At 63.2% G+C, this 14640-nt stretch overlaps 1 protein-coding gene across 2 annotated transcripts; it reads right to left on the reverse strand.

The window, feature by feature from the left end:
* Positions 1-1424: 1424 nt before the first annotated feature.
* On the reverse strand, positions 1425-10799 carry PDCD1 (programmed cell death 1). 2 transcript variants are annotated; one of them, XM_043462248.1, is made up of 5 exons: positions 10410-10799; positions 3717-4076; positions 3230-3391; positions 2603-2637; positions 1425-2424 (listed from the first exon to the last, which is right to left on the reverse strand). In XM_043462248.1, the coding sequence occupies exons 1-5, from the start codon at positions 10483-10485 to the stop codon at positions 2212-2214; spliced, it is 846 nt and encodes a 281-aa protein (XP_043318183.1). In that variant the 5' UTR covers positions 10486-10799; the 3' UTR covers positions 1425-2211. The 2 variants fall into 2 exon arrangements, with proteins under 2 accessions (XP_043318183.1, XP_043318182.1); XM_043462247.1 differs by having other exon boundaries at positions 1425-2427; positions 10410-10789.
* Between the last annotated feature and the right edge of the window lie 3841 nt (positions 10800-14640).

A 14640-nucleotide genomic window follows, 5' to 3' on the forward strand; every position in this document is an offset into this window, starting at 1 on the left:
TCCCGGCAGAGTCGCCTGGGGTGTGAGCAAGCTCTCCGCGTTGGCTGGTTCACACGTGTGCTTGTGACCTGCAGTTTTCTTATTTTGAGTGAAAATCAGCGTCCTTTCCCTGTGTGCACATGTGTACATGCGACGCAGGGCTGGCGTGTGCATGTCATTTGCTCCCCTACTTTCCCCTGTATCTTTGACCTTGCTGTCTCCTGTAACTGGAGTATTAGCCTCCTGCGTGATATTCAAATACTGTCCCCAGTGTGCTGGTGAGGATGTTTCTCCCACGCGGCAGGGTTTCCCCCAGTTTACACTTGAATTTCCCCATCTTCTCTCTCCAGCACCTTGGGAAGCCATCTCCACCCTCCCTATGAAGTTCTGGCATGCTTTCCTCCTGCGTCCAACGGGGCTGGGACTGATGGAAGCCCAGGGAGAGAGAGACCGGTCCACCTTAAAACTTCCCAGACCACCTGGAAGAGCCCGCAGTTCCCTGTGGGCCCTATTCCTGGCTTTTCATGTGCTAATGCCACTGCTTTAAGGACCTGGAGTTTCAGATCTGAGAACCCTGCTCTTCTTTCACTTTCCTTTCCTGGATTTCTCGGCTGTTACTCGCCTGTTTGTTTTTCCAAGTGAACCTTACAGTTGCAGAAATGTGGGTTTTACTGGGATCGTGTTAAATTTGGAGGAACTGACGTCTCAGACAGGGCCACGCCTGTGCTCCACGCTGCCCTTGCGGCTTTGTGCTTTTCTCGTGAAAGCTATGCCTGGGTGCTGTCGTCGACGGAATATTCTCTATCACTTTTTCTTCAGAGTGGTTCTTGCTGGGTGTATGAAAGCCCTTTATTTCTGGATGTTAAGGTCACAGCTGCCACGGACTAGGTTCTCCTGTTGCTGCAGCAGTTTTCCCACAGAACCTGCCGGGTTTTCCAGACAAAAGCTTCCCAGGCAGTGTTCCCGCTGGGGTCCCGGCCGGGTTTCCTTCCCCCAACCCGGAGCAGTCCGGGGGCGGCAGGCACAGGGTGTGGGCTTGAGGGGCCTCTGTGCTCTGGGCACAGGTTTGGGGGTGTCTGTCCTGTTGGTCAGGGGCATCCCCCGCCATACAGAAATGGACTGGAGCTGCCCTCTGGCTTCACGTGGGGCCTGTGAGGCTGCAGCAGGACATTCAGGCCCAGCTGCTCAGCTGGGGGCCTGCTGGGGGGCAGGCTGACGACATGGGGTTGGGGGCAAGGCCCTGGAGGCTGGAGGGGGTCCTAGGGGAGGGCTTTCAGCTCACGGGCCGCAGTGTGAGTGTGGGGGTCGGGCCCTCCAGGCCTGGTGTTTTCCTGGGTAGTGAGGTGGGGGGCGCTGTGTCCTCCACCTTCCCTCCAGTCTGCAGCCCTGCCCAGCCCCTCCCCGCTCCTCCCCCAACAGCGAGCAGGGAAACTCCGGGCCTTTCCTGAGTGTTCTCACTCTTTAATTACAGTGTAACCGAGTAGGGCACGGTGTGTGGACCCCTGCATGGGACACACGCCCCCCACCCTGGCCGAGCTGACCCTGGCCAAGCTGACCCTGGCCACACGGGAGGGGCCCTGCCCCAGCACCCTGCGGGAAGCCTGGCTGAGACCCCTCTGAGTAGCACCGTGAATGGACGTTCAGGAGACGTGGGGATGTATGGAGACCCCGCGCCCCCAGGAGGGTTTCAGCGGCTGACAGCAGCTCTGCCAACTCCCTTCATTGCCTGTTTCCTGGGCTGCGTGAAGGCCTGGCGTGTGTGTGGGCAGAGGGCCCACTGCCGCCCTGGCTCTTTCCCGGCCTGGGGGAGCCAGAGGGCCTGGGGAACCCTGACCTCGTGCACATCCCCATGCGCCCCTTGAGCGACCCAAGTGCTGGGTCTACCGGCCTGCGCCACGGCAGTCTCCAGGCCCCAGGCTCCCCTGGGACAGGCAGTGGGCCTATGTAAGTGGGGCTCCAGCCAGCTCAGTCCAGGGCTGGGCCTGGGTCCTGGGCAAGGCTCCCTCCCTTGCCCTTAGTGATGCTTCCTGTCCCCGGGTCGCTGCAAGCATTGAAAGGGGAGCCAGGCAGGGCTGGTGGGCACAGGCAGGTGCCGGGAGGTCCCCTGTGGGCCGGGCTCAAGCCCTCGGTGGCCTGTCGCTCTCCTCTCCACCGCACGCTTCTCCAGGGAAGGCGGCCAGCCGTGGCTCTGGGCGGAGGGTCTGAAGGACTCTGCCCAGCCGGTGAAGCCAGTCAGAGGGGCCAAGAGCAGTGTCCATCCTCGGTGCTCAGAGGCCAGGGCCCCTGCTGGCTGTCGGCAGATGCCCTGCGGCCTGGGAAGACGATGGTGGCGTACTCCGTCTGCTCGGGGACGCAGGGAGCCGCGGGCTCCGGGGTCTTCTCCCGCCACTGGAAGTCCAGCTCCCCGTAGTCCACTGTGACGGCCGGCACAGAAGGGGAGCCCTCCTTCTAGGGGAGAGAGGGGGGAATGGTCATCGGTCTCCAAGGGCGGACACACACACACCCCTTCTGGGACTGGCACTGGTGTTGGGCGAGGGGTGTGGCTAGTCTGAGGCCGCCCCGCCCCGAGTGCAGCTCCGCCCAGTTGACTAGTTGACCGTGATGCAAAGGGAAGGACACTCACCGGAGGTTGGTCTTGGCTCCTGCGGGCGCAGCCCCCTGCAGAGAAGTACCCGAGTCAGGGAGCCCCAAGGCCCTGCAGTAGTGAGCTGGGGCTTCGGGGGGTTCCTGGGCCCCAAGAAAGGCACCGGGTCCTCCGGCCTCCCCCCTAGACCCTCAGGGCCCCCTTGGGACCTGAGCTGTCTGAGCCCCAGGGCCCAGCGGGCTCCCAGGCATCCCACGCGGCCCAGCCCAGAGGCCCTCCGCCAGCCCCACGGGGCGCACTGTGGGCGCGTCGTCAGTGGTCCCCGCACGTCCCCACACACATCTGAGGGAGGGAGGTGCAGTCCCCTGACGAGACAACACCCACGCGGGCGCGTCACTGTGGCTGTCACCTCGGGTGCCCGGCGGTTAGAAGAGCTCAGTGCCCTGGCTGAGGTCCAGCCCAGGTGATGGCCGTGGTGGGGGCTGCCTTCCCTCCCCCCCCCACCCCGAGAGCAGGCCCAGGGGAGGGCAGCACAGGGGCTTCCGAGGGGACCCCTGATCCTGGAAGCCCAGTCCAGCCCCTCCCTGAGGGGGGACACAGAGGGGACAGGAACGGGGCAGGAGGTGAGGGAGGGGGCAGGGGGCAGAGCCGTCGGGGACTCATCACCTCGAGTAGCCCCGAGGAAGACCGCAGCCAGGACCCAGATCAGCAGCAGCAGCAGCAGGACCCCCAGAAGGACGCTAGTGACGCCGATGACCAGGCTCTGCATCTGGCCTTCAGGCTTGGGCTGGGGGCTGGGGGGCTCCGTGGGCGGCTCCAGGACCCCCTCTGCAGGAGGACAGGGGTCAGAGCGGGCACCCAGCGCCCCGCTCCTCCAAGTCCTACGCCCCCACACGCGGTCTCCAAGCCTGCCCCTGGGCAGGGCTTTCGCGCACAAGGCCGCCCTCAGAGGCCCTGCCGCCAGCCCCCTTTCTCAAGGACAGTGGGCCTGGGGGTGCTTACAGCCGTGGAGGGCAAGGGCGGGGGTCACCACTGTCTTGGATGTGGGGCCGAGGTCCGGCACGGAGCCTGGCGACCCCGAGGCCACCCTGCCGTGGCGGCTCCCACCCCAGCCCGGGGGCCTGCCCCGCGCTCGGGTCTCCAGCGCCCACACCTGTCACTGTGAGCTCCGCGCGGTGGCTCTCGTTGATCTGCGTCCGGGGGGGCAGGTAGATGGCCCCGCAGAAGTAGACGCCGCTGTCGTTCCGCTGGGCAGCCACGATGCTCATGAGGAAGTGCTGCCCGCCAGGCAGTGGCGTGACGCGGAAGCGCTGGTCGCGGCCGGGCTGGCTGCGGTCCTCGGGGAAGGCGGCCAGCTTGTCTGTCTGGTTGCTGGGGCTCATGCGGTACCAGTTGAGGACGAAGTGCTCCGGCTTACTGGAGAAGCTGCAGGTGAAGGTGGCGTTTGCCCCCTCGGGCACGACCAGTCGGGCAGGGGAGAAGGTGAGGGCGCTCCAGGGCCTGCTGGAGGCCTCTGTGGGGAGAGCAGGCGTGAGGTGGGCAGGAACAGCCCCTGGCCCAGGCCCCTCACCTTCCCTCAGCCCTGGGAACGAGGAGGCTCTGCCGCGTGCTTCTGCCCCCACGCCCTGCTTGCCCCCAGGGACAGAACGCACGCCCCCGGGATGGGATGCTTGCTCCTGGGACAGAACGCTCTTCCCCAGGGACAGCGCGCTCGCCCCCGGGACAGGACGCTCTTCCCCGGGGACAGGGCGCTCACGTCTCATGGACAGCTCCATGGTGGGACCCTGTCCTCTGACTGTACTGATCTGGGGCTGGCTCTGACCTCCAGGCCCTCATTTCTGCCCCCCCCTCCCTTGGTGGTGGTAAGGGCCCCCACCCTCTCTCTTGCTGAAGACCAGTTGCCAGTCCCTGCAGGTCCGACCCGCACGGTCGCAGCTCCAGTGCCCTGGGTCCTCCCTGCTCTGAGCAGGGGAGGGGTGGGTAACCGCTGGGGGCATCCCGTGGAGGGGAGCAAGCTCCATCTCAGGACAAGCTCATTGTTGGAACCCCGCTACCCCACGGCGGGCGCTGCTGACCAGGCAGTGAGTGAGAGACCCTCTGTATCTTCTGCCACAACTCGGGGGCTGGTGCTCAGAGGCCAGCAGGGCTGTCGCTCACCTGAGGATAGGTCTGAGCTCTGCCCGCACGCCCCAAAACAGGCCCGCCATGGCCTGCCAGGGCCCACTGAGGGACACCCCCAAACCACGCCAGCCACCTCCTGCCAGGACCCACCGGGGGATGCCCCCAAACCACGCCAGCCACCGCCTGCCAGGGCCCACCGGGGGACGCCTCACCACGTTCAGGGACTGGCTCACCAGCACACGCACACATGCACGTTCCCACGCACACGCTCACAGGCTCACACCCACTCGCTGGCTGGGCGGGGGATGACGCCCCTCCTAGGAGATGTCCACCGCACCCCCCTCGGGGTCAAGGCTGACGTGGTGCCCCCTTCTGAGGGGGGGGCCCTGTGGCTGGACGGTGCAGGGTGGCTCCTGATTTGCATGTTGGACTCTGAGAACCACGGCGGGGAGCGGCGGGCCTGCGCTGCCCGCTCTGGACCCAGCTCTCCGTCTGCGGACAGCCACCCCAGCACCGCCCCGCCCCTCCAGGCCCGGGGTCTTCCAGGCCCTGTGTAGGGCGGCTCCTTGTTTCTGTGGAGGACCCCCCACCCCGCCCCGCTGCTTTAGGTACAAGTGAGCACAGATTCGGCCAAAGCTGTGTGGTGGTGCTGGTGTGCCGAGCCGAGAACACTGGTCCTCCTTCCACTGGCCCAGCTCATCCCTGCTCTGCACGTGGCCCTTGGTTGCTGCCTCCTGACTCCCACCCGCCGCCAGCCTGAGTCTGGGGCCACACGGACAACCCAGGAGCCCCGTTCTGCATGGCGGTCCCAGACTGTGCCCCCACCCACCGCACCCACACCACCTCTGGTCCCACCTGCCGAGGCCTTGAGTGAGCCCACTCCTGCGTGCACCCCCAGCAGGCACCCCTGCTCTGAGCCCCTGTGTGGACATTTGCTGGCAGGCCCTGTGTCTGGGGGGACCTGGCCGCCTTCAGGTCAGGTCCTCAGTGGCACCCCCATCCTGAATCAGTGACCAGCTGTTTGCCCTTTGTGGGGCCTCATGGAGTCGGAACTGGATGAGCTGGACCCTGGGCTGCCCGGCCTTTCCTCCATACAGCTGCCCTCGTCCTGCTCGGGCCCTGGGATGGCCGGTCCCTGCTGGTGGTTGACAGGGCCCTGCTCTGTCTGGACCATGTGGACCCCCACCGCCTCTCAGCCCGTCCCCCAGCCCAGCCCTGCCTCCGCCGGGATGCCCACCCCGCCCTCACCGGGCCTCACCCTGCGGCTGGAGGCTGGGGCTGGAGGCCGCTGGGCCTGAGGCCCGGTCAAGGGTGGACCCCGTGGGGCAGTGAGGGGGGCGGCCCGTCCCCTCTGGGTGCTCAGGACCCAGCTCCGAGGGGTTGCTCGCCTCCCAGGGCCTTGGCTGTCAGGGGCCCCGGGGGCCGGGCCGGGATGTGGGGTCACAGAGCGGACCCTCACGGGGTACCTGGCGGCCCCCAGAGGGAGAAAGATGGGCTGCTCCGAGCAGGAGTCCAGAAAAGGCCCAGAGCAGACGGAGGCCTGGGCAGGAGCCCTGGGTGGCGGACAGCCGGGGGGCCTGGGGCCTGGGGCCTGGGGCCTGCGGTGCGCGCGTCCCTGTTCAGCCAAAGTCCCTGTTCAGCCTTGGCCTGTGAGGCAGTACCGAGCTTCCTCTCGAGTCCAGGGGGCCTCACTTTATCCCTGAGGTAGGAATGCCTGTGAAGTCTGCTCTTATCTTGTTTATGAATTGAAAATTTAAATGTTGCCTATTTCTGTAACAATGAAATGTCAATGAGGGGCCCCCAGGCCTTTTTTTTCTCTTTGAGAAGAGGGTTGAGGAGAAAGCTGAGCCCCAGCAGGGTCAGTGGGGCGGGAACCTGGGGGGCTGCGGGATGGGCTGTGAGCCTCGAAGTGGGCTCAGAGTGCCCTCAGAGACTGCATTTCACAGCTGCCCACTGATACTTGATTTGGGTAGCACCCACCAGTGGTGCTGAAAGCACTACTCATGGGCTGCGGGGTCTCTGCCTCGGGTCTCCAGTTCATCCCAAAGGGAAAGATGCGCCTTCCTCTCCTTGGCAGTGGACCCGGAGGGAGTGACCTCGTTGTGGGGTCCCCCAAAGGTGCCCCAAGAAGGGCCAGCATGTCTGTGACCTCCTACAAGTGAATGACAGTCATGCCCTACCTGGGTCCTTTAGAAATGCCAGCACAACAAATGCTACCCCTAACCTGCAGCACAACCCAAAATAGACACGCGGGGCTGCATCAGACTAAAGAGCTTCTGCTCAGCAAAGGACACCATCGAAAACTGAAGAGAGCCTAGCGAACAGGAGAAAATGCTTGCAAATCATACATCTGATAAGGGGTTAACACCCAGAGCATATAAAAAATTCTTAATAGCAAAGCCCCAAACAATCTGATTAAAAAATGGGCGGAGGACCTGAGGAGACATTTTCCCCAAGAAGACGTGCAGGTGGGCCACAGGGACACGGAAAGGTGCTCAGTGTCACTGATCATTGGGAATCGGGAATACACACAGAAACCACAGTGAGCTGGCCCCTCGCACCTCCTGCTGGAACGGCCGTCATCGAAAAGACTAGAGATAGCAAGTGGTGAAGAGGATGTGGAGAAGACTGGAAACTGGTGTGAGGTGTGAAGGCTCCTTAAAAACTAAAAATAGAACTGCCACATGATCCACCAATTTCACTTGGTTTTTATCTGAAGGAAACTGAAACACTCATTTAGGAGATACATAAACCTCGGTGTTCATAGCAGCGTCGTTTACAGTAGCCAAGACATGGAAACAAGCTAAGTGCCGTCGACAGAGGAGCGGAAAGAAGACGTGGTGCATTTCTACAGTGGAGTACTGCTCAGCCACAAACAAGAATGAAATCCTGTCCCTTGGGACAACATGGATGGACTTGGAGAATATTATACCTAGTGAAGTAAGTCGCACAGAGAAAGACAAATACTGTATGATTTTACTTATATGTGGAATCTAAAGAACAAAGAAACAAACAAAAAAACCCAAAACAAAGCAAGATAAAAACCGAGCTCACGGGTATAAAGAACAGACCTGCATTTGCCAGAGGTGCATGCTCAGTCACTCAGTCGTGTCTGACTCTGGCCCACGGACTGTAGCCCGCCAGGCTCCTCTGTCCATGGGATTTCCCAGGCGGAATACTGGAGCGGGTAGCCATTTCCTCCTCCAGAGGATCTTCCCCACCCAGGGATGGGACCAGCGTCTCCTGTGTTGGTAGGCGGGTCCTTTACCACTGAGCCACGGGGACAACCATTGCCAGAGGTTGAGGTGGGGGGAATGGGTGAAGGCAGTCAAAATGTAGAAACTTCCAGGTATAAATAAGTCCTTGGGATGTGATCTGCAGCTTGGGGACTAGGGTTAATAATACTGTACTGCATATTTGAAAGTAGCTAGGAGAGTAGGTCTTGAAAATTCTCCTTACAAGAAAAAGCTGGTATCTGTATATGGTGATGATATTGGCCAGACCCACTCTGATGATCGTTTTGGAATATTTACAAGTGTCAAATCATTACATGTTATACCTGAAATGAATATGATGAGGCATGCCAATTATACCTCAAAACTTCCTAATTCTAAGGATTTCCATATCGAAAATAAAATAGAGATTTGATTAAAAAAAGAAAAGAAGAAAGCCGGGCCAGACAAAGGCAGAGAGACGGAGTCTGCGGAGGTCCGAGGAGGCGGGGTCCTTGACTCAGCTCATCAGGGAAGGGGCCAGGCAGAGGGCAGGCTCGGGACGCAGGGCGTCTGGACAGTGGGCCCGCAGCAGGGCCACCGCCCTGGGCCTTGGGGGAGTCTGTGAGCTCTGTGTGGACTGGAGGGCTGTGGGCTGTGCCGGCCCCAGATCCAGGCATTCAGCAGCCCCCCAGAATGTGGCCTCATGGGAAGCGGGGTCTTTTCTGGCAGGATCGGTCGAGATGAGGTGTTGGTCTGTGGCCCCTAACCCGCCGTGACGGTGTCCTTACTGGGGAAGAGACATGGACAGGCCTGCACACGGAGCACGCTGCGGGACATGGAGCAGAGCTGGGGTGGTGTGTCCACGGGCCGAGGGACACCCAGCATCCCTACCTCTGCCCGGGGCCGGGAGGGGCCTCGGGAGGAGGGGACCCTGCGACCCCGAGGACCCCCCGACTTCCCTCCTCCAGAGCTGCCGGCCCACAGGCTTCTGAGGTCCCCGTGGCCAGCCTGGGGCGGGGGTCACCGCAGCAGCCCCAGCACACTGACCCAGGAAGCTGAGGGGCCAGGGTCACCGGTTGGCCACTCTGGGTGCAGGGTGTTCACCGCTGTGTTTTTGTACCTTTTCTGTATCTTTCAAATACTTTTCAAGATTGTAAGTTGAAAAAGATAAAGAATCTGACTTAGAAAAAGTATGTCATAGGCAGTGCCAGACAGTTCTTACAAGATGAAGTTCTCATGACACTATACAGTAGGCATTTTATCCCCAAACTGCAGGTGGGAAAATTTCTGCTCAGTGAGGTCAAGGAAGCTGTCCCAAACTCCCCAGCACCGACCCCTTTAATGTTTTGATCCTTCCCTTCTTCGGGAGGGGACCCTGGAGGGGAGCAGGTCACCGGCGGCAAGTCACCCCCACCCCAGCCTCGGCCCTTCTTCCCGGACGACACGCACCCCGTCCCCACCCCTCCCCGCGCCGCACCTGGACCCCCAGGGCTCCCCATGGGGCGCCTTGTGACCACAGGCTCCTGGACCACTGACCACAGCCTTGAGTTTTGCTCTGTCCACCTTGAGCAAGGCTGGGGAGGAAGGAGAGCAGGGAGGCCCGGCTGCCCCGTGCTGCTGGCCAGGCCCAGGCCGGGCACAGACGCCTGAGGGGCTCTGGGCACTGGAGTCCAGGACAAGCAGCCAGGGGGTCAGGGCCACTCCCCCTCACCGTGGCCCTTCCAAGGCCCTGGCCCCCGGAGCCCAGTGGGGTCCAGAGGACTGGCCCTAGGGCTGGCTGGGAGCCCCCTTCGCTGGTGTTCCCCTCTGGCAGGACCTGGCACTGTGGCTGAGGGCGAGGGGAGCCAGGAGGGGCGCCTCCCTGACCATGAGGCTCTGGCCGTGGGCCTGCAGGGCCTCCCGGGGAACGGCCCACAACACGCTGGGGGCAGGCCCCTTCTGGAAGCCCTGCGGACGCTCCCGGCCCCGTGCCCCGGGGCGCCTTCTCACAGACCCAGAGGGGCATGGCCCAGGCCCACAAGGCGGTGGGGGCTGAATGGGCGTTACTGGAGCCCGGACCCCGCTGACATAATTGGAGAAACATCGTCAGGCCATCCAGCCTGTGCCCTCCGGAAATGCCAGTCTGTTTTCCCGCAGGAAAACACGAGTGGGCCTTGGGCCTGGGGCTCTGGCAGCCCAGCGCTGTCATCCTACAGGGAGGGCACAACCCCCCCCCGCCCCCCGCCATCCCTCAGGCCTCCCAGCGAGAGCGGGGCCCTTCTGCCTGCTCCCCAGCGGGGATGGGCTCACCCCTCAGCAAGGATGGGGCCCACCCTGGGCGAGGACAGGCTCACCCCGGGCAAGGACGGCAGGTGAGCAGTCGGAGCCCAGAGAGGGCCCTTCACTGGTCCGAGGCCACACAGCGCCCTGCCAGGGGCCATGCTGGGCCTCAGGGGCCCAGTCCCACCGGCTGGAGACTGTGAAGGGGAGGCCCGGCCCTGACCCGCACCACCCAGCCCAGGCCCACCTACCTAGAAGCCATCCTGGCCAGCAGCCCAGCTGTAGCACGGCCCAGAGGAGCGGCCACGGCGCCTGCGGGGTCCCCATGCCCAGGGCGCCTGCCTGCCCGCATGCCGCTCACAGCCTCCACTGCCGCAGGAGAGGAGAGGAAGCTGTCCCGGGCTGTCGGAGGGCCCCGCCCCCAGCCCACCCCCTCTTCCTGGTGGGAGAGACACACTCAGCACAGACGCTGAGAGAGGGGGAGAGGAACGGAGACACGGGCAGGAGGAGGAGGAGGTGGGTCGGCCCCCCAGCCCGGGGAGGCTCTTGGCTCTTTCTGGGTGGCTGCCCCTTCCTGAGGCCGGGAGCCCCCTGGGCCGGGGGAGGGTCTTCTGCCTTCCTCCCCCCGCCAGCCCTGCCCTCTCTGGGCCCAGGTCCCAGTGTCCCCGTGCTGAACCACTGCCTGCCAGAGCCGCTCTGCTGGGGGCAGTGAGCGCGGGGGCGGGCCTGCCATGCCAGACCCCCCCCGAAGGCTGTGGGCAGCCTCCCCAGTGGCGGTGGGCAGCGAGGCTCCGGGTCTTTCTTCCAGGCCCGCCTGCGACCCGTGCCTCCCATCCTACCCAGGGCGCTGGGCCCCTCCCCACCCCCTCGGTGGTCCCGCTGGCCTCGCGTGGATGGGGGGCTCCTGGGGCCGGCTCTCAGGAGGCCCCAGGTGGGGGACGGCCTCACTTCCACCTCTTTCCACCCACAGAAGCTTTCTGAGCCCCCAGTGCTGGGGGTGGTCCTGGGGTTTTCAGGAGCCCGGCCTGGCCGCCCAGCCCTGATGTTTGTTAAGTCACTGGGTCATTCACTGCATTTCGCTCTAAGCATTTTGTTCTAATGAATGGAAAACAGGAAAAACGAAACTGCTGATATTAGCGGTGCGGTGCGTAGGTCTCGTCAGCTAAGATGACAGAGACAGAAACTGCCTGACAGCTGGCGCTCAGCCCCGGCTCTGACACCCGGGGTTTGCTGTGAAGGGAAAACATTAAAGAAAACTGAAACAGTGGAAAAAGAGCATCAAAGACACTATCTCCGGCGAAGCGAGGTGCTGGGCGGAGGAGGCTCAGCGGTGAAGAGAGGGCCACTCCCAGGCGCCAGCCCCGGAGGAGGCCGCGGGGACAGAGTGGAGGACGGGAGGGGTCCCTACTGACCCCGGCCCCGGGAGGCACGTGGGCGCTCACAGCGGGCCCGGGGCTGTGTGTGTGGGGCACTGTGTCCCCTGAGGACCAGGCTGCAGTGGGCTGTGTGGGGAGCACTCTGTCCTCTGAGGACCAGGCTGCAGTGGGGGTGTGAGGAGGGGGGTGCTCTCAGACCCTGGGGCCTCCTCACCACCCCTCGCCTCCGCTCCACCTGTGAGAGCCCGGCCGGTGCCTCCATGTCCCTCTTGCCCCACTTCCCTTCCTCCCCCACTCCTAGTGGTCCCTCCCTCCCAGCCTCTTGCCCCCCACTCTCACTGACACCCCAGGGCGGTGGGCTGGGCGGGTGGCCCAGACTTGGCAGGCTGAAAAGGGCTCTTGAACTGCAGGAGGGTCGGGGTGGGAGGGGACTGAAGGATGAAGGGAGAACAGACACTGGAGGCAGGGAGGGGGTACCCAGAGCCTGGGGAGGGCAAGACCAGCAGGACAACTGGGCCAGAGCCTGGGGAGGGGCCCCGGCAAGTGAGGGAAGGGGCAGGGATCCCAGGGCCTCTGGGTGCCGACACCACAAGCCAGCTCCCGCTGCCTATCAACACGTTGTCCCCCCACACACCCCATCCAAACACACCCCACCCCCCACCGTTTCCCCCACAGCGTCCACCCATTCGGTTCCCCACACTGTCCCCACCACACACACACACAAACACATTCTCCCCACACCATCCCCACACACTGTCCCCACACACTATCCCCATACACTATCCCCACACACCGTCCACATACACTGTCCTCACACCCCATCCCCACACTGCATCCCCACACACCGTCCCCACACACTGTCCCCACACACTATCCCCACACACCGTCCCCACACCCCATCCCCACACCATCCCCACACACTGTCCCCACACACTGTCCCTACACACCGTCCCCACACCCCATCCCCACACACTGTCCCCACACACCATCCCCACACCCCATCCCCACACACTATCCCCACACACCGTCCCCACACACCGTCCCCACACACCGTCCCCACACACTATCCCCACACACTATCCCCACACACTGTCCCCATACACTGTCCTCACACCCCGTCCCCACACTGCATCCCCACACACCATCCCCACACACCATCCCCACACACTGTCCCTACACACTATCCCCATACACTATCCCCACACACCATCCCCACACCCCATCCCCACACCATCCCCACACACTGTCCCCACACACCGTCCCCACACCCCTCCCCCCACACTGTCCCCACACACCGTCCCCACACCCCATCCCCCCACACTGTCCCCACACACTATCCCCAGACACACTGTCCCCATACACTGTCCTCACACACCATCCCCCCACACCGTCCCCACACACTATCCCCACACACCGTCCACATACACTGTCCTCACACACCATCCCCCCACACCGTCCCCACACACTATCCCCACACACTGTCCCACACACCGTCCCCACACACCATCCCCCCATACAGTCTCCTCCAACACACCGTCCCTCAGACAACAAGAATGCCAATCCCCCCATACAGTCCCCAACACACACCGTCCCCAAATACACCATCCCCCCATACAGTCCCACAACACAGAATACCGTCCCCACACAGCTATCCCCACACACCGCTGTTCCCACCACAATATCCCACACACTGTCCCACCCACACCGTCCCCACACACCATCCCCCCATACAGTCCCCACACACACCGTCCCCACACACCATCCCCCCATACAGTCCCCACACACACCGTCCCCACACACTATCCCCACACACGCTGTTCCCACATATTATCCCCACACACTGTCCCACACACCGTCCCCACACACCATCCCCCCACACCGTCCCCACACACTATCCCCACACATGTTCTTCCCACACACCGCCCCCACACACCGTCCCCACACACTATCCCCACACACGCTCTTTCCACACACCGTCCCCACACACCGTCCCCACACACCATCCCCACACATGCCCCACACACTGTCCCACACACCGTCCCCACACCCCATCCCCACACACTGTCCCCACACACCATCCCCACACCCCATCCCCACACACTATCCCCACACACCGTCCCCACACACCGTCCCCACACACCGTCCCCACACACTGTCCCACATACCGTCCCCACACACTATCCCCACACATGCTCTTCCCACACACCGTCCCCACACATGCTCTTCCCACACACCGTCCCCACACACCGTCCCCACACACTATCCCCACACACGCTCTTTCCACACACCGTCCCCACACACCGTCCCCACACACCGTCCCCACACACTGTCCCACACACCGTCCCCACACACAGCCTCCCCCCACCGTCCCCACTACACAGTGTGTCTGGCCTGTGCCCCCCGCCCCACCCTTCACTGGGACAGGTCAGGCTCTCCAGGTGGTGGGAGGAGGGATGGTCAGGCTCCATCTGCCTCTCCCTGCATCCTGCTGGCTGGCCTGTCCTTGTGTCCTGGTCTCACCCCTTCAGGTTTGGGACATTTCAGTCAGGGTCACAGTGGGGCTGACCATCGCTGACCCCACACGTGACCCTCTCACATGCCCAGGTGTGGGTGCAGTGGGGCCTCTGGGGAGGCGGTCACTGCAGGAGTGCTCCAGGCGTGACAGTAGCAGGGCTGGTCCTGCACAGGGGCCAGACCTTCTCAGGGACGGCATCTCACACGGCCGCCCGCTGGTACAACCAGGACTGCCACGGCTGCGGCCCACCGAGGGGGTGCGGAGGGTCTTGGTTTAGTTCCTGGGCCGGCGTGTGTGTTGGGTGCTGTACAGTGTACCCATGACGGCCTGCCTCCCTCCCCTGAGGTGACACCGGCTGTCATCACGGGACACCCGTGCCGCTCAGAGCCACTCCCAGCTCTCTGCCCTCTCACCCTGCACCCACGCGTCCATCCTCTAGCATCTGCTTTGTCTCCACAAAGTACACAGTGGGGTGGCCCGTGCGGCAGGACCCTATGGACAGTGGTCCGCGTATCCGTGTGTCCCTGCTGGGCTCCTCACTGTGCCCCGTGGTGGGTGGGCACGCTTGGCTCTTCTCTGCTGAGGCCCACC

The sequence above is a fragment of the Cervus canadensis genome, chromosome 2 (genome assembly GCF_019320065.1).
Source record: "Cervus canadensis isolate Bull #8, Minnesota chromosome 2, ASM1932006v1, whole genome shotgun sequence".
NCBI classification, from domain to species: Eukaryota; Metazoa; Chordata; class Mammalia; order Artiodactyla; family Cervidae; genus Cervus; species Cervus canadensis.